A 20,365-nucleotide genomic window follows, 5' to 3' on the forward strand; every position below is an offset into this window, starting at 1 on the left:
ACAGACGGAACAGATCGAGGTGGACACCGATCCCGTAATTGATATCCTGACCCCGTCTAGGGTAGCCCTACCCCTCATAAAAACCATGGCGGACACAACCCGCACCTTGTGGCAAACTCCAGCCTCATTGGCCCCTACAGCCAAAAAGACTGAGAGGCGGTATTTTGTCCCAACCAAGGGCTATGAATATCTTTACACGCACCCCCCACCGGACTCCCTAGTGGTGGATGTGGCCAACCAGAGGGAGCGACAAGGTTTTCAGGAATCCACACCTAAAAATAGAGAGGCGAAAAAGTTGGACCTCTTCGGACACAAGGTCTATTCAACAGGGGGCCGACAGTTGCGTATTGCCAATCAGCAGGCCATAGTGAGCCGGTATGGACACAACACATGCTCGGCTTTGTCTAGGTTTACGGATCTCCTCCCGCAGGACTCACGAACCGAGTTCTCGGCCCTTGTTGAGGAGGGCAGATTGATTACTCAAGCTTCCCTCCAGGCAGCCTTGGACGCAGCCGATTCGGCCTCGCGCACGTTGGCTACTGGTCTGGTCATGAGACGCGGAGCCTGGCTTCAAGTTTCTGGCCTTCCTCACGAAGTCCAACAGACTATCCAGGACTTACCCTTTGAAGGGCCCACGCTTTTCTCAGAAAAGACAGACAAATGGCTGCATAGCCTAAAGGACTCGCGGACCACCCTCCGTTCTTTAGGCCTACACACCCCGGTTACTCAGCGTAGGCAGTTTAGGCTACCGTAGGCCCCATGTCAGTACTAACCTCAAAATCGGGGTGATGCCTTGCGCAGAAGGCCGAGGACTGGCAGGAGGAAGCAACAACAGCAACCCTTCGGCCAGTCTTCTACCCAACCAAGGCCTCCTCAGGGACCTAGACCACCATTTTGAGGGTTCGGTCGAGGACGGCCTACTGGTCAGATCTCTGGATCCTCCCATCCTTACCTTTTCATCACGTCTGTCCCTCTTCTATTGTGCGTGGGCCCGGATCACGTCAGACGCTTGGGTGCTTCGCACGGTAGAGGAGGGATATTCTATCCAGTTTTCCTCCCTCCCGCCCCACTAGCTCCCCTCCCCATCCCTCTTCAGGGACCCCTCTCACGAGCAACTTCTCCTTCAAGAAGTTCAGTCCCTCCTTACAGCAGGGGCAGTGGAGGAGGTGCCTCGAGAACTACGGGGCAAGGGCTTCTATTCTCGATATTTCCTAATACCGAAAGTGAAAAGGGGCCTCAGACCTATTCTGGACTTGCGACGCCTCAACAAGTTTGTCAAGAAGCTCAAGTTCCGCATGGTCTCCCTCTCCTCCATCATTCCCTCCCTGGATCCAGGAGACTGGTATGCCGCCCTCGACTTACAGGATGCATACTTCCATATCGCAATAATCCCTCGCCACAGGCGTTACCTCAGGTTTCTCGCCGGCAACATTCATCTACAGTTCACGGTTCTACCCTTCGGCCTATCAGCAGCCCCAAGGGTCTTCACAAAGTGCATGGCAGTCGTGGCAGCCTTCCTCCGCAGGCAAGGGATCCAGGTATTCCCTTACCTGGACGATTGGCTCATCAAGGGCAGGACCAAGGCACTCGTGGAGGCTCAGGTGGTTTTCATCAGGCATACCTTCAGCTCCCTCAGCCTCTTAATCAACGAGGCCAAGTCCACTCTTTCTCCACACAAAGAATCGAGTTCATAGGAGCACTTCTGGACTCGACACAAGCCAGAGCATATCTCCCAGAGGCCAGGTTCCGAACTTTGTCCAACATCATTCTCGGCCTCCAAAGTTACCCTACCACCACAGTAAGAAGCTGCCTCAAATTATTAGGGCACATGGCAGCATGTACCTATGTCGTGAGACACGCCAGGCTCAGACTGCGCCCTCTCCAATCTTGGTTGGCAGGGGTTTATCGGCCAGTCAGGGACTCCCTAGACTTAGTGGTGACGTTACCTCGTCCGGTGTTAGACTCCCTCCATTGGTGGCTCGACCCACAGGTGGTCTGCGCGGGGGTCCCTTTCCTCGAACCAGAGCCCTCTCTGACCCTGGTAACGGACGCGTCGGATCAGGGATGGGGTGCACATCTGGGCCACCTCCGGACCCAAGGTCTTTGGTTGAGGGAGGATCTTTCACTGCACATCAATGTCAGGGAATTACGAGCGGTACGCCTCGCATGCATGGCATTCAAGTCCCAGCTCGCGGGCAGGTGCGTTTCTGTCCTCACAGACAATACTCCAACGATGTTTTATATCAACAGACAGGGTGGTGCTCGTTCTTCTCCCCTTTGTCAGGAGGCCCAGGCATTATGGGACTTTTGCGTACAGAACGTAATTCACCTGATAGCATCCTACCTCCCCGGCACGCACAACGCACTCGCGGACACTCTCAGCCGCTCTTTCCAGGGTCACAAGTGGTTTATCCGCTGGGATGTAGTTCTCTCAATTTTCCGTCTCTGGGGTCATCCCCAGGTGGACTTGTTTGCTTCCAACGAGAACAGGAAGTGTCTTCAATTCTGCTCCCTCATGGGACGCAGTCAGGGATCCCTATCAGACGCTTTTCTCCTCTCTTGGGCAGACGGGCTTCTTTACGCCTTCCCCCCGATTCCCTTGATTCACAAGGTGATCCTCAAGGCCCGCAGAGATCACGCTCGACTCATCCTCATAGCTCCTGCGTGGCCGCGCCAGCATTGGTACACATCTCTCCTACACATGTCTACGAGGGTTCCAATCAGGTTGCCCCTACTACCGGACTTGATCACGCACGATCACGGTCGCCTCCTTCACCAAAACTTGGAGTCGCTCCACCTTACAGCTTGGATGCTCCATGGCTAAACCCACTGGAGTTACGATGCTCCCATCAGGTCAGATGGGTCCTGTTGGGCAACAGGAAGCCCTCGACAAGGTCTACGTATTTGGCCAAGTGGAAGCGCTTCTCCCTCTGAGTTACATAATGCGGTCAGGGCCCCTTGCTCGCCCCGATCCCTCTCATCTTGGACTATTTGCTACATCTGAGACACCTGGGACTAACTCTCTCATCGATTCGAGTACACCTTGCTGCAGTCTCCGCATTCCACCCTGGAGAGGGGGGGACCTCAGTGTTTGCAAACCCACTTGTTGGATGATTCCTCAACGGCCTCGACAGATTGTTCCTGCATATCCATCAACCTGTCCCTACTTGGGACCTCAATTTGGTCCTGTCTGTCCTCACGGGGCCCCCATTCGAGCCGCTGGCTTCATGCTCGCTGTTATACCTCTCATATAAGGTTGTGTTCTTGGTGACTATCACATCAACACAGAGAGTATCGGAACTCAGAGCTCTGACATCCGAGCCTCCGTACACTGTCTTCCACAAGGACAAGGTCCAACTCAGGCCGCACCCTGCGTTCCTACCTAAGGTGGTTTCCCCATTTCACATGGGTCAAGACATTTTTCTCCCTGTGTTTTATCCCAAACCGCACTCTTCGGCTAAGGAGTGCAGGCTGCATTCTCTGGATGTTCGCAGGGTTTTCACGTTCTATATAGAAAGGACGAGACCCTTCAGGAAATCGACCCAACTTTTCGTCGCTGTGGCTGACAGTAGGAAGGGGCTCCCAGTTACATCACAGAGGATCTCGGCTTGGATCAGAACCTGCATCCAGGAGTGCTACACTCGGGCCAATGTACCAGCCCGCCTATCACGGCACACTCCACAAGAGCGCAGGCCTCTTCAGCTGTGTTCCTGGCCCACATCCCAACACAGGAAATTTGTAGAGCGGCCACCTGGTCCTCAATCCACACCTTTACGGCTCACTACGCCATTACGCACCAAGCCAGAGAGGATGCTGCATTTGGCCGCACAGTCCTCCAGTCTGCAGTGACCTCCAACCCCACCACCTAGACTTGGGCTTGTGAGTCACCTGCTTGGAATGGACATGAACAATCATTCGAAGAAGAAGAAACGGTTATTCACCTTCTCGTAACGGTTGTTCTTCGAGATGTGTTGTTCATGTCCATTCCAATACCCACCCTCCTACCCCTCTGTCGGAGTATCGGCAAGAAGGAACTGAGGGGGTGGGGGATCGGCTGGCTCCTATATACAGCGCCATGAAGGCGCCACTCCAGGGGGCGCCGGAGCCAACCCTACGGACGCTGCTATGGTAAAATCTTCCGGCTGGCGTGCACGCGGCGCGCACACACCTGCTTGGAATGGACATGAACAACACATCTCGAAGAATAACCGTTATGAGAAGGTGAGTAACCGTTTCTTCCGCATGGTCTCTTTGGCCTCCATCATCTCTTCATTAGATCAAGGAGACTGATATGCCACCCTCGACTTGAAGGACACATAATTTCACATAGCAGTAACTCTGCCCCCACAGAAAATACCTCAGGTTTGTGATGAAAAACAACCACTGTCAGTTCACAGTCCTCCCATTTGGCCTGTCAGTGGCACCTTGAGTGTTCACCAAGTGCATGACAGTCGTGGCCACGTTCCTGCGCAAGCGACAGGTACAGGTGTTCCCGTACCTCGATGACTGGCTGATCAAGGGCTGCTCCAGGTCTCAAGTGGAGGCACAGGATGACTTCATAAGAATGATGTTCAACGAACTGGGCCTTCTTCTGAATGAGGGGAAATCAACTCTGTCCCCTGTTCAGAGGATAGAGTTTATAGGGGCCGTACTGGACTCGACACAAGCCAGGGCATACCTGCCGGAAGCAAGGTTTCGGTCCCTCAGTGACATCATACGAAGTCTCAGGCAGTTCCCCACCACTACAGCAAGGAATTGCCTGAAACTCCTGGGACACATGTATCTACATAGTACAGCATGCCAGACTCAGACTTCGACCTCTACAGTCGTGGCTTTAGTGTATCGGCCAGTCCGGGACAGCTTGGATAAGATTGTAAACCCTGCCTCACCCGGTACTCAACTTCTTCCTGCGGTGTCTCGATCCACAGGTAGTGTGTGCAGGGGTCTCCTTCCCCGGCCCTCAGCCATCTCTCTCACTAGTGACGGATGTGTCAGCCTCTGGCTGGGGAGCACATTTGGGAGACCTCAGGACACGGGGCCTCTGGTCTCAGGCGGAACTCACTCTCCACATCAATGTCAGAGAGTTGAGAGCAGTCTGCCCTGCATGCCAGACTTTCCGAGCTCACTTAGCAGGGAGATGTGTATTGGTTATGACAGACAACACCATGACAATGTTTTATATCAACAAACAGGGGGGTGGGCGCTCCTCTCCCCCGTGCCAGGAAGCTCTCATGCTGTGGGACTTCTATGTAGAGCGTTCGATACATCTGCAAGCATCATACCTCCCTGGAGTACAGAATGAGTTGGTGGACTATCTCAGCAGATCATTCCACGGCCATAAGTGGTCCCTTCACCGGGATGTTGCAAACTCAATCTTCCATCAATGGGGTTTTCCCCAGATAGATCTGTTTGCCATGCAACACAACAGGAAGTACCAGCAGTTTTGCTCCTTCCTGAATCACAGCCCGGGCTCCATCGTGGACGCATTCCTCCTCCCATGGAGAGGCCATCTCCTATATGTGTTTCCACCTATCCCTCTCATCCAGAAGCTGCTCCTCAAGGTACGGAGGGAGCAAGCCTCAATCATATTGATAGCTCCAGCCTGGCCCCACCAGCACTGGTACACAGTATTCCTGGAAATGTCTGTGGAAGCTCCAGTCATCTTGCCGCTCTTCCCAGACCTACTAATACAGGATCATGGCCATCTCCAACACCCAAACCTCAAGTCACTACACCTTATAGCATGGAAACTCCATGGCTGAACCCGAGGGAGCTCTCCTGCTTGGATCCGGTTAGACAAGTCCTTCTTGGCAGTAGGAAACCTTCCACGAGGGACACTTACCTTGCCAAGTGGAAGAGATTTTCAGTCTGGTCTGCGCAGCACCATTCGTCCCCGACGCTCACCTCTGTACCACTTATACTGGACTATCTTCTCCATCTCAAGCAGCAGGGGCTGTCCATGTCATCAATAAGGGTCCACTTGGCCACCATCTTCTTCCACCCAGGTGCAGAGGGCTGCTCCGTCTTTGCTAACTCTATGGTCAGCCGCTTCCTTAAAGATCTCGACAGGCTATTCCCACATGTCCGACAGCCTATCCCCACTTGGGATCTCAATCCAGTCCTTTCCAGACTCATGGGTCCGCCCTTTGAACCTTTGGCAATGTGTTCCCTGCTCTATCTCTCATACAAGGTGGCGTTTCTGATAGTGATAACCTCATCCAGGAGGATGTCTGAGCTGAAAGCCTTAACATCAGAATCTCCTTACACTGTATTCAGCTCGGGTCTCACCAGGCTTTCCTCCCGAAGGTTGTGTCATAGTTTCACATCAACCAGGACATATTCCTCCCAGTATTCTATCCTAAGCTGCACTTGAGTGGCAGGGAGCAAAGGCTTCACTCATTGGATGTCCGCAGAGCGCTAGCCTTCTACATCAAGAGAACGAAGCCATTCCGAAAGTCCGTCCAGTTATTTGAGGCAGTGGTGAACAGAATGAAGGATCTTCCTGACTCTTCTCAAAAGATTTCATCATGGATCATGTCCTGCATCCGTGAGTGCTACAAGCTGGCAGGTGTGCCTGCTCTCCCGATCACTACCCACCCCACCAGGGCTCAGGCCTCTTCAACAGCATTCCTGGTGCAGGTTCCCACCCAGGAAATCTGCAGAGCAGCGACGTGATCCTCCATAGATACACACTTCCACCACACACTATGCAATTACCTAGCAGGCCAGAGACGATGCAGCCTTTGGTAGAGAAGTGCTCCAATCAGTGGACGACTCCGACCCCACCGTCTGAACTTGGGCTTGTGAGTCACCTGTTTGGAATGGACATGAACAAGCACTCGAAGAAGAAAAAATGGTTACTCACCTTCTCGTAACTGTTGTTCTTCAAGATCATAGAATACCAGGGTTGGAAGGGACCTCAGGAGGTCATCTAGTACAACCCTCTGCTCAAAGCAGAACCAATCCCCAACTAAATCATCCGAGACAGGGCTGTGTCAAGCCTGACCTTAAAAACCTCTAAGTAAGGAGATTCCGCCACCTCCCTAGGTAACCCATTCCAGTGCTTCACCACCCTCCTGGTGAAAAAGTTTTTCCTAATATCCAACCTAAACCTCTCCCACTGCAACTTGAGACCATTACTCTTGTTCTGTCATCTGCTACCACTGAGAAGAGTCTAGATCCATCCTCTTTGGAATCCCCTTTCAGGTAGTTGAAAGCAGCTATCCACATCCCCCCTCATTCTTCTCTTCTGCAGACTAAACAATCCCAGTTCCCTCAGCCTCTCCTCATAAGTCATGTGCTCCAGGCCCCTAATCATTTTTGTTGCCCTCCGCTGGACTCTTTCCAATTTTTCCACATCCTTCTTGTAGTGTGGGGCCCAAAACTGGACACAGTACTCCAGATGAGGCCTCACCAATGTCAAATAGAGGGGAATGATCACGTCCCTTGATCTGCTGGCAATGCCCCTACTTATACAGCCCAAAATGCCATTAGCCTTCTTGGCAACAAGGGCACACTGTTGACTCATATCCAGTTTCTTGTCCACTGTAACCCCTAGGTCCTTTTCTGCAGAACTGCTGCCTAGCCATTCAGTCCCTAGTCTGTAGCAGTGCAGGACTCTGCACTTGTCCTTGTTGAACCTCATCAGGTTTCTTTTGGGACAATCCTCTAATTTGTCTAGGTCCCTCTGTATCCTATCCCTACCCTCCGGCGTATCTACCACTCCTCCCAGTTTAGTGTCATCTGCAAATTTGCTGAGGGTGCAGTCCACGCCATCCTCCAGATCATTAATGAAGATATTAAACAAAACCGGCCCCAGGACCGACCCTTGGGGCACTCTGCTTGATACCAGACATGACTAGACATGGAGCCATTGATCACTACCCGTTGAGCCCGACGATCTAGCCAGCTTTCTATCCACCTTATAGTCCATTCATCCAGCCCATACTTCTTTAACTTGACGGCAAGAATACTGTAGGAGACCGTATCAAAGGCTTTGCTAAAGTCAAGGAATAACATATCCATTGCTTTCCCCACATCCACAGAGCCAGTTATCTCGTCATAGAAGGCAATTAGGTTAGTCAGGCATGACTTGCCCTTGGTGAATCCATGCTGACTGTTCCTGATCACTTTCCTTTGCTCTAAGTGCTTCAGAATTGATTCCTTGAGAATCTGCTCCATGATTTTTCCAGGGATTGAGGTGAGGCTGACTGGACTAGAGTTCCCCAGATCCTCCTTCTTCCCTTTTTTAAAGATGGGCACTACATTAGCTTTTTTCCAGTCATCCAGGACCTCCCCCGATTGCCATGAGTTTTCAAAGATAATAGCCAATGGCTCTGCAATCACATCTGCCATCTCCTTTAGCACCCTCGGATGCAGCGCATCCAGCCCCAACGACTTGTGCTCATCCAGCTTTTCTAAATAGGCCTGAACCACTTCTTTCTCGACAGAGGGCTGGTCACCTCCTCCCCATGCTGTGTTGCCCAGTGCAGTAGTCTGGGACCTGACCTTGTTCGTGAAGACAGAGGCAAAAAAAGCATTGAGTACATGAGCTTTTTCCACATCCTCTGTCACTAGGTTGCCTCCCTCATTCAGTAAGGGGCCCACACTTTCCTTGACTTTCTTCTTGTTGCTAATGTACCTGAAGAAACCCTTCTTGTTACTCTGAACATCTCTTGTTAGCTGCAACTCCAAGTGTGATTTGGCCTTCCTGGTTTCACTCCTGCATGCCTGAGCAATATTTTTGTACTTCTCCCTGGTCATTTGTCCACTCTTCCACTTCTTGTAAACTTCCTTTTTTGTGTTTAAGATCAGCAAGGATTTCACTGTTAAGCCAAGTTGGTCGCCTGCCATATTTACTATTCTTTCTACACATCGGGATGGTTTGTTCCTGCAACCTCAATAAGGATTCTTTAAAATACAGCCAGCTCTCCTGGAGTCCTTTCCCCCTCATGTTATTCTCCCAAGGGATCCTGTCCATCAGTTCCCTGAGGGAGTCAAAGTCTGCTTTTCTGAAGTCCAGGGTCCATATTCTGCTGCTCTCCTTTCTTCCTTGTGTCAGGATCCTGAACTCGACCATCTCATGGTCACTGCCTCCCAGGTTCCCATCCACTTTTGCTTCCCCTACTAATTCTTCCCTGTTTGTGAGCAGCAGGTCAAGAAGAGCTCTGCCCCTAGTTGGTTCCTTCAGCACTTGCACCAGGAAATTGTCCCCTACACTTTCCAAAAACTGAAATGTGTTGTTCATGTCCATTCCAATATCCATCCTTCTACCCATCTGTCAGAGTAGCCGGCAAGACGGAACTGAGAGGGTGGCGGGTGGGCAGGGCTCTATATTGAGTGTCATAAAGGCGTGATTCCAGGGGGCGCCCAGGGCAACCCAATGGATGCTGCTAGGGGAAAAGTTTTCCAACTGCCGTGCATGCACGCGCACACACACCCGATTGAAATGGACATGAACAACACAGTTGAATGAGTATGCATTTGGCATTGTCAAATCTCTTTGGAAGCAGAAAAGTAAGAGAAAAAGGAGGATCTGGGAGTAGATGTCTTTAGACCATTTAAGGATTGAGCAAAAGGAAACCCTAACCCTAACAACACAAGAGTTGTAAGAGATGCTGTTCTCGCCTTGCTTTTAGTTGATAAGGATGGAATGCTGACTTAAGCAGAAACCTTGAGATAAGGTAGCATCTGGAGGGAATTTGTATAAACAAAGGATAACCATTAGCTGTTGATGTATGTAACGGCAAAGTATAAATACTTATCTTATATTGCTTGTAGGGGGAAGATCTGCCTAAGGTCAGGGGACCCCCTGTCCGACCGCAGTCTTCCCTTGCAATTGCCCTTAATAAACGGTCTCTGACTTGTTGCTAACAAATGCAGAGTGAGGACTTGTTCCAAGGAAACCGAGATAATCATTAAAACAGGGCTTCCAATCAAACCGAGATAGACAAGAATGAGCCTAGGTCTGCACTCCTCACATCAGCACAACAGCCAGTGAAATGAGTGAGACTTTTCCTTGCATAAGGAGACAGCCCTTTGTAAATCATGTGTTGCACAGGGTGAGGGTGCTGAGACTGCAGAGTGGGGCACTTCCTGGTTCACCTAGAAAACTCTGCACAAGGAGCTTGTTTACCACCTGATTTTCTTCAGATCTGAAGAAGAACCATCTTCCTTCTTCATAACATTTTACCAAATAAAAAAATGACACTATGTCCAAAATGCTTGTGAAGTAACGCTCCTAAATCCACATGGCGGCACTGAAATACAAATGGCCTGATTTGCAGAGGTGATGAGCACCAGCAGCTCCCCTTGACTTCATGGGTTCTGTGGATGCTCAGCTTCCCTGCAAATCAAATCACTTTTAAATAGGTACCTAAATATGGACTTAGGAGTCTAGCTTTAGGTTCCTAGGTTTGCAAGTGCTTGCCTATGTATTTGCAGATGGCTGTATTTTGCCCTAACAAGACTTCAAGTCCCCCTGATAGGAGATCCTCAAGAGAAGAACTTCCTGCTGAACCACGCTTGCACTGTCTGATTTTACTGCTGAGAAAGGAGAATGTTGGCCATCATGTTCCTGCATTCGTGAAAGGTAATGCCAGTCTTTCCCAGGTCCCTCAGTGAAGAGTGTTGGTATTTGGGCATGCACCACTCAGACCAGAAAGAGTCATTTAACAGCACCATGTTGCAGTCAAACCCTTTCAAAATATCCGGGCCTGACCTTAGCTTTCACTAAGTAGCATGCATCACCAGGCTCGTATATGAATCAGCCACCTCCATTAGATCCACATTCTGTATAGCAGGTAATCAAGCTATGCAGTAATTTGGTCTTTAGCCTTCAATCTTTACACTCCTCATTGCCCAGGTAATCATGGTGGCCAAAAGTATCCATCTGCGACTGTGCCAGAAGACAGTCCCTCCTCCTATCAGATTCAGACTCTGCCCTTGTGATCCATCTATTTGTGACACCCAGGCTTGTTTATTTCAACTTATTTTATACCTAGGAATTCATATTTTAAGGACAGGAGAGACTATTAAATCATCTAGTCTGTATAACACAGGGCAGAAGATTTCACCCAGTTTAACGCCTCATAACTGGTGTTTGATTAAAGCATCTCTTCCAGGAAGGCAGCCAGTCTTTAGCTGAAGACTGCAAGAGCTGGAGAATCCACCATTTCCCTTGGATGTTTGTTCTAGTGGTTAATTACCTCACTGTTAAAAATGTGTACTTTGTTTCTAATTTGAATTTGTCTGGCTTTAACTTCCAGCCATTGGCTCTTGTTACGGTCTTCTGCACTAAGTTTCAGAGCCCATTAGTAGGTGGTATTTTCTTCCCTTGAAGGTATTGATACAGTGTAACCAAGTCACCTCTCAATTTTCTTTTTGATAAGCTAAACAGATTGAGCTTCTTAAGTCTTTCACTGCAAGGTTTCTTTTGCAACCCTTGACTCAGTTCTGTGGCTCTTCTCTGCACCCACTTCAATTTTCCAACCTCCTTTCTAAAATACTGTATGCTATATTCCTCTATTGGCCTCACCAATGCCACATACAGAGGGAAAATAACTTCCGTACTCCTACTCAACTGTCTATACGTCCAAGGATGACATTGGCCATTTTTGCCGCTGTGTCACACTGCAAGCTCATGTTCAGCTATTTGTCCACTTTGCCCCCTAAATTCATTTGAGTCATTGCTTTCGTGCTCGGTACTCTAGGTTCTCTGTCTTCATATGAAGCAGCTGTGAATTCATGAAGCCAAATGTCCTAAAAAGCTCCAACTGCTGCAAATGCAGCAGCCCTTCTGTTTAGCAACACAGATTGAGCACAGGTGAACATACTGGTCTGGTTCTCTGCAGTGGCACACAGAGTCCAGTTCACAGTCTCTATCCTGGAATTTAAAGGCCTCCAAGGGATTGGCCTTAGCTCCATGAGAGAGACTCCTCCCCCTGTGACCATGTTGTTCCACATCTATTTAGCTATGGAACAATTAAACTTTTGACAAATTGGGAGAATAGGAGCTAGAACTTGCACTCGATCTAGGCCTGGACAACAGCTCTTGTTCCTGCAAAGGGAGAGGCTGAGGAACCTCAGCATATTCAAAACAAAATGCAAAACTTGAGTTGGCTTTCCTTCAGCAAGGTCTTCGCACAGGTGCATGTCCCCACTCGTCAGACACATGGCCACCTGCAAAAACCAATGCCGATGCTCCTTCTATAGGCTGAGAAGAAAGAGGGAGATTGTTATTGTTGTTCTAGTTTTAAATCCTTGGGAGGGTATCAGTTACTCTGCTGACAGCGTTCTCGGGGGCCAGTCCCAGACTGTGGAATGAACTCACCCCCGAACTAAGGACCATCGCAGACCTTCTGCTCCAAGTGCATTTCTTTGCCTTTGCCTTCTCCAATATAACCACAGAGCAATATGTATCTGCTGTAAAAAAATCCAAACCCAGTTCTCCTGACTCAGCACAGGCTTCTCCCCCTGGGGAGAGGCTGAGGGAACAGACATGATAGATGTTAGTCATCTTGCTTAATGCATGGCTGAAGGTGCTCAGGTAGTATGGTGATGAGCGTGGTATAAGAACTTACATAGAATAGAATAGAATAGAATAGAATAGTGAGGGGGCCATATAAGTAGCTAGAAAGACAGAAGGGATGTATGCCCCATGGCCAAAGAGCGGGAGAGAATCCTTGGCCAAATTCTTCTAGCTACTGCCTGTTGGGGAAGATTGACTACAGAGAACCCCTCCCGTCACTGTAGTGAGTGTCTACACTGAAGCAGTGCAGCTGTGCCACTATTGTGGTTTAAGTGCAGACATAGCCTAACTCTAGGTGCCTATTTTAAAAAAAAACTGTCTCTTAGCACATAGGTATTTCTTTGTGTACGTATGCAGTGGTAGGCATATGCTTTGGGCCAGATCCTCAGCTGATGTCAATCAGTATAGCTCCATTGCCTTCATTGCGGCTATGCTGATTTACACTAGCTGAGGAGCTGGCACTTTGTTTTTGAGTGGTCAGGCTATCAGGACTGGCTCTTTGTCCAGTGCACAGCAAGTTCTTTACTTGTCTCTATCTTTATTAGCATTTCAATTTCTTTTCAGGCAGCGACCCTGGAAGCCAGTTAATTGAGTTTCCACGTGGCAAATAATAACTTCCCTCTGTGCCCTTCTCTAGCATTATCTACCCAAGGATCTCAAAGTATTTTACAAACACAAATTAAACCTCAGGGAAAGCTTTACTATCCCTATTTAACAAATGGGGAAACTGAGACAGAGAGCAGCTAACTGTCTTGGGCACAATCATATAATAAATCTGGAAATAGAATCCAGTTCTCCCGACTCAGTCCTGTGTTTCAGTCACATCATCCATTCTTCACTGCTTCTTTAGTCCTCTATAGTGATCCTCTAGTCATCCAGCCCACACTTGGGCAGAACTCCCTTTTAGCTGCAGGATTGGACCCTGTACTTGTATTCTTTGGGGTTTGGGTGCTTTACAGTGTCCTCTCACTAACTATCCCAGTTTGAGAATTATTCTTCTTCCTATCATTAGTGCCTTGCTTTTCTATGACAGGTTTCAGAGTAGCAGCCGTGTTAGTCTGTATCCGCAAAAAGAACAGGAGTACTTGTGGCACCTTAGAGACTAACAAATGTATTAGAGCACAAGCTTTCGTGGGCTACAGCCCACTTCTTTGGATGCATATAGAATGGAACATATATTGAGGAGATATATATACACACATACAGAGAGCATGAACAGGTGGGAGTTGTCTTACCAACTCTGAGAGGCCAATTAAGTAAGAGAAAAAAAACTTTTGAAGTGATAATCAAGCTAGCCCAGTACAGACAGTTTGATAAGAAGTGTGAGAATACTTACAAGGGGAGATTCAATGTTTGTAATGGCTCAGCCATTCCCAGTGCTTATTCAATCCTAAGTTGATTGTATTTAGTTTGCATATCAATTCCAGCTCAGCAGTCTCTCGTTGGAGTCTATTTTTGAAGTTTTTCTGCTGTAAAATAGCCACCCGCAAGTCTGTCATTGAGTGACCAGACAGGTTAAAGTGTTCTCCCACTGGTTTTTGAGTATTATGATTCCTGATGTCAAATTTGTGTCCATTAATTCTTTTGCATAGTGACTTTGTCCTCACCCACAACTATTTCACATTTGGGGACAATATATACCTTCATGTCAGTGGCACTGCTATGGGTACCCGCATGGCCCCACATATGCCAACATTTTTATGGCTGACTTAGAACAACACTTCCTTACCTCTCATCCCCTAACGCCCCTACTCTACTTGCGCTACATTGATGACATCTTCATCATCTGGACCCATGGAAAAGAAGCCCTTGAGAAATTCCACCATGATTTCAATAATTTCCATCCCCCCATCAACCTAAGCCTAGATCAATCCACTCAAGTGGTCCATTTCCTGGACACTACTGTGCTAATAAGCGATGGTCACATAAATACCACCCTATACCGGAAACCTACTGACCGCTACACTTACCTACATGCCTCCAGCTTCCATCCAGTACACACCACACGATCCATTGTCTACAGCCAAGCTCTAAGATATAACCGCATTTGCTCCAATCCCTCAGACAGAGACAATCACCTACAAGATCTCTATCAAGCATTCTTAAAACTACAATACCCACCTGCTGAAGTGAAAAAACAGATTGACAGAGCCAGACGAGTACCCAGAAGTCACCTCCTACAATACAGGCCCAACAAAGAAAATAACAGAACACCACTAGCTGTCACCTTCAGCCCCCAACTAAAACTTTTCCAGTGCATCATCAGAGATCTACAACCTATCCTGAAAGATGATCCCTCACTCTCACAGATCTTGGGAGACAGACCTGTCCTCGCTTACAGACAACCCCCCAACCTAAAGCAAATACTCACCAGCAACCACACATCACTGAACAAAAACACTGACCTAGGAACCTATCCTTGTAACAAAGCCCGATGCCAACTCTGTCCACATATCTATTCAAGTGACATCATCATAGGACCTAATCACATCAGCCATACCATCAGGGACTCGTTCCCCTGCACATCTACCAATGTGATATATGCCATCATGTGCCAGCAATGCCCCTCTGCCATATACATTGGCCAAACCGGACAGTCTCTACACAAAAGAATTAATAGACACAAATCTGACATCGGGAATCATAATACTCAAAAACCAGTGGGAGAACACTTTAACCTGTCTGGTCATTCAATAACAGACCTGCGGGTGGCTATTTCACAACAGAAAAACTTCAAAAACAGACTCCAACGAGAGACTGCTGAGCTGGAATTGATATGCAAACTAGATACAATCAACTTAGGACTGAATAAGGACTGGGAATGGCTGAGCCATTACAAACATTGAATCTATCTCCCCTTGTAAGTATTCTCACACTTCTTATCAAACTGTCTGTACTGGGCTAGCTTGATTATCACTTCAAAAGTTTTTTTTCTCTTACTTAATTGGCCTCTCAGAGTTGGTAACACAACTCCCACCTGTTCATGCTCTCTGCATGTGTGTATATATATCTCCTCAATATATGTTCCATTCTATATGCATCCAAAGAAGTGGGCTGTAGCCCACGAAAGCTTATGCTCTAATAAATTTGTTAGTTTCTAAGGTGCCACAAGTACTCCTGTTCTTTTTGCTTTTCTATAGTGCACAGTATAATGCTTGAAAATGGAAAATCATAAATCACAGATGTTACAACAGGAAAGACATTTAGAGGTTCAGAATGATTTGATAATGCAGAAGGTTCTTTCCCTTTTCTCCAGTGAGTATCACACACACTCCCTGAAAACATGCCCAGGCATGACTGATTAATCATGGCAGACTAATTACAGCATTGAATCGTTTTCTGCCTAAATTCCTTAGAAAAGTTACTCATTGAAGAAATATGGTTCCTGGTCTTTCTAAGAGAATTTGAGCAAATAGTTCTCTTTGAGAATGTCACTGAGAATATGTACAGTGTTTACAGTGCTTTAATATATCAAAGCAGAAACTGGCAAAAGGAAAACTTAGGAAAGGTAAAAGATTGCCACTCAAAAATTCATAGATTCTAAAGTTCAGAAGGGACCATTTTGATCATAGAATCATAGAATATCAGGGTTGGAAGAGACTTCAGGAGGTCATCTAGTCCAACCCCCTGCTCAAAGCAGGACCAATCCCCAACTAAATTATCCCAGGCAGGGCTTTGCCAAGCCTGACCTTAAAAACCTCTAAGTAAGGAGATTCTACCACCTCCCTAGGTAACCCATTCCCGTGCTTCACCACCCTCCTAGTGAAATAGTGTTTCCTAATATCCAACCTAGACCTCCCCCACTGCAACTTGAGACCATTGCTCCTTGTTCTGTCATCCGCCACCACTGAGAACAGCCGAGCTCCATCCTCTTTGGAATCCTCCTTCAGGTAGTTGAAGGCTGCTATCAAGGCTGATTTTCTCATCTGACCTCCTGCATAACCCAGGCCAGAGAACTTCCCTGAAACAATTCCTGTTTGAACTAGAGCAGATCCTTTAGAAAAACATCCAGATTTGATCACAATGGATCCTTTTCATCCTTAGACCAACTTTGCAAACATCTCTTCCGTGCTGTCACAATCGAGTCTTGGAGGATCAGACCTATGGCAGGGCTGGTGTCTGACTCCAAGAGCCTGGATTGAGGGTCAGATGCCAAAGCCAGAGGTCAAAAACCTATCTCAGAGTCTAAATACCAAAGCCAGGGGTCCAAGTACCGAAGCCAGGGGTTGGGATTGGACTTAGCGTTCAAGGGCAGAAGCCCGGGGTCCGAGTCAAGGTTGTGGTCTGGGAGTGAGACAAGAGATAGGTCCAAAACTACAGCTGGCTGGGGAATCCACCTAGTTGCACGTTACTTCCTGAAACTTCTCTTGGGCTTAAATAGGGTGCCTGGACCAATCAGGGACCATGAGGGAAGTTGTCAGTCTGGCCTTCTGAGATGGTCCTTCCTGTGGTGTTTGTCTCCACAGGGTCTATCACAGCTGCCAGGTAGCTGTGTAGAGGTGTCAACCTCCTCGTGGGCCTACCTTCCATCTTTCGCAGAACCTAACGCCTGCTACTCTTCTCGGCTTCTAAGTTGACCTGGACCGGTGGCTTATTCCTGAGCCACCTGTGGAAAAGCTGACAGTTTCATCAAATAAGCTTTCCTTTGGCCATCAGGAAATGCCAAGGTGGCTACAAGGACCCCACAAAGAAGTCCAGTGTGGCTAAGGAATAATCCTTTCCTTCTCCAATACTATTCCCCTTTCCAAGGCATGCTAACTAGGGTCCTACTCCTAGAACCCATCCATGCCTGATGATATATCCTAGTTAGTTTAAGACAGCAAATGACAGTCAGGGGTGAAACAGAACACAGAGACTCATCCTTTCTCTTTGGAGTGGTTTCTTTTCATAATGTGAGGTCGGTGTCGATTGAAAATGTAGGATGTTGGCCACAATGCTAAGAGTCTTTCTAAGAAAAGTAATGGTCAAGCCAGCCTTTTCCAGCAGCTACTTAATCCTGCTGTAAATGAATGTGGCTTACCATGCTGGCAAGGCTGCAAGACGATGTGTTTTATATTCCTTGGGTGAACTCACCGTAACCCATATTAATATTTCCATAATAGAAGCCTGGAAATATGACCCAAGGATAGATGGCAGGATGGCGCGCATTCCCGCTGAGTCTTGCTCTGACAGAATGCACCGTAAATAGCCGTGCACAATGTTTCGTACACAATCTATTGTTCTGTTCCTAGGGCTGATGAATGAACTGGCAGAACAAGGCCTCCTTGGGGAGGTACGAAGCAACTTGCCTCCCAGTGCTGAACTGGAACCTGCATTGTGTATTCATGTGGCTCCCTATACTGACAGCTTGTTGCAGACACTGGGTATGTCAGAGTGATGGAAAATCTAAGATTCTGCTGATTACAGAGAAAGATCCTGAGGTCTACCTATTATAGGGCCAGACCCCAGGATTTGCCTATTATAGGGCCAGATCCTGGAGTCTTTACTGGGAATTTTCCCAAACAAGAACCTCAGGATTTTATTCATTGTCAATAATAACATATTTAGCACTGTACTCTGAGACCTTTTCCTAATGCTGGTTAGTGACTCCAGTGGGACAACTAGTGGAGTAAGGTGTTACCCTTACTTGTACTGGGTATCAGAAATTAGGCCATATACATTGGCTTTAGGGAGTCAAAAAGCTCTCCTAATAAAAAATAGGTGTGTGTTATCAATCAGGATTTATGCCATATTGTAGGCTGTAAAATCTTAATAAGTAGCATAAAGGAGAGAAAGAAATGGACATTTTTCCTGGGGATTCCATTTCTAAACAGCATTAGGCTAGAGAGGATAATAGATTTGGTATGAAAGTGAAGGGTATGGTGAGCGAAACCAAATCTTAAGCCAGATCCTGGAATCTTTGCTTGGTCCTTCCAATAGAACTCAGTAAGTGTTTTGCCAGAGTACAAGGGCTTCAGGACTGACCCATTGTGCACTCAGGAGAATTCTGAAGGGAGATTCTGAGTCCAATTTGCAGACATAAAGGGACAGATCCTCAAAGGTAGTTAGGCCCCTGTCTCCCATTGAACTCAAAGGCTTTGAGATCTGGGCTGAAATCCCTAATTGCTGCAATTGGCCTCTTAGTGCCAGCAGCAACTGATAAACCAACACTGGTCCTAATTGTTTAACAATTGGGTTTAAGAACTGAATAGTGATAGGAGTGGAATGCAGCAAAGTTCCTTTCAAGGGATTTCCGACTGTCATCCACGTCCTCGTCATGCCTAGCTGAAGCATGGGAAACATGTTCCACGCTGCAGAGCTACTGAGTAACCAGAAGTCGGTTTACTGCAGCCTTCATCATTGCTCTGAATTGAGTTTTGTCTCCCTTGTGATCTGTGAACCAGCTAATTTCTGCTCATAGTTAAAATAAATATATAGACACTGATATTTTTAGGAGAGAAAAGACACTGACCTAACCAAATATAAATATCTAGACATCAGTTAAAAACACAATCCAGACTTTCTAGCTCTGATGATTTGAGGGCTGGAGAATGATTCACTGTTGGAAACAAAACCTGCTCATGTTTTACAGATAACCCCTCACTTTAGACCAGGTTGAGACTCAGTCACCAGACACTTGCCTATGTCCTACTTTTGTATCTGGGAGGAAGCTACTCTTAGAACCCATGCTCTGTTATTCTCTGGAGGATGAGTCAATCCCTCCACGTTAAGAGAAAGGGGAAGTTTGTTACCCTGGATAACTAGGTTTGTTGTTTTGATCTTCTCCCTAAGCAGGAGGCAATCTCAGTGCAGTGCCAGACTCATGTAATGTTCCTCTGGATCTTTTATGCCACCGAACCTACGCCTTGGATCCTGAAATGGAACAAGTTGTCATCCTGACACTGATTGGGAATGAAGCCATGAAGAGTGCTGGCCATCTTCTTTGCCAAATCCTTCACCCTGGCTTCCAGAAGCAAGCTCAAAACCCAGGTGACTCCTGCTTTTGGGGAAGGTTTGTAGGCCTTGGCCAGCTAAATTATATCCAGCTATTCTCAACTCAGCAGGTTCATTTAGGAAAAGTGGTGAAAGGGGCCCTCTAATGGGGCCCGCTCCTCCCCATCCTTAAATGCCCCAATGACCGCTCAGACTCTCTCTGCTGAGTGATTTATTTACATTCCCATCACTGACACTAATACAGCAATATTATATACAGCACTTCTCTCCCTTTAGCTCTTTCCCACAGTGCCAGGGAGGAACAGGAGTCTCCCTTCCTTGAAAGCTCTGCACGCACTGGGCTCAGCTAGCCCTGGTTACTCCCTCCCTCCCCCAGTATGTCCTTCCTGTGTCCTTCTTATAGCCACCGCTGCTGGACTAATTAGCTCTTCCAGCCTGAGCAGCTAAATTAGCTTGTACCTTCCTAGTCAGCCTTTTCCAGGGGAGCTGATTGAGGCATAAGTGATCAGAGTGCTGCCTCACCTGCTAGCTCCTAACACTCTGTCCCAGGCCCTGTCAGGTAGATAGATGTGTTTATTTATCTCCCTAAAGAGTCTATGAATGTTAGTGAGTGATCTTGCCCCGGATGGGCATCATTTGACTGCAGTGGGTTTTGAATCAGTTCAAGGATGTGCTAAGGTTCAGGCTAGCTCATATATGTAATTCGAACCAGTTTGCCCAGCCCTCATATTTAGGAGGCAGGATGGTTCTGTGGATGGGGAACAGAACAGGGGAATCAGGAGATCTGAGTTCTACTCTAGCTCTGCCACTGGCCTCCTATGTGACCATGGGCATATTACTGCACTGTTTTGTGCCTCAGTTTCCCCATTGGTACAATGGAGATAATGACACTGACCTCCTTTG

General features: G+C 47.6%; 1 protein-coding gene across 1 annotated transcript in view; it reads left to right on the plus strand.

Annotated features, from left to right (window-relative positions):
* Window positions 1-20,365, plus strand: part of C10H16orf71 (chromosome 10 C16orf71 homolog) — a 127,142-nt gene that overhangs the window by 89,110 nt on the left and 17,667 nt on the right. The window contains exons 19-21 of the mRNA XM_034783708.1: window positions 10,444-10,591; window positions 17,761-17,892; window positions 19,304-19,498. Of these exons, the coding sequence (XP_034639599.1) occupies window positions 10,444-10,591; window positions 17,761-17,892; window positions 19,304-19,498 (475 nt within the window). The remainder of the gene's footprint in view (window positions 1-10,443; window positions 10,592-17,760; window positions 17,893-19,303; window positions 19,499-20,365) is intronic.

This window comes from Trachemys scripta, chromosome 10 (genome assembly GCF_013100865.1).
Source record: "Trachemys scripta elegans isolate TJP31775 chromosome 10, CAS_Tse_1.0, whole genome shotgun sequence".
NCBI lineage: Eukaryota > Metazoa > Chordata > Testudines > Emydidae > Trachemys > Trachemys scripta.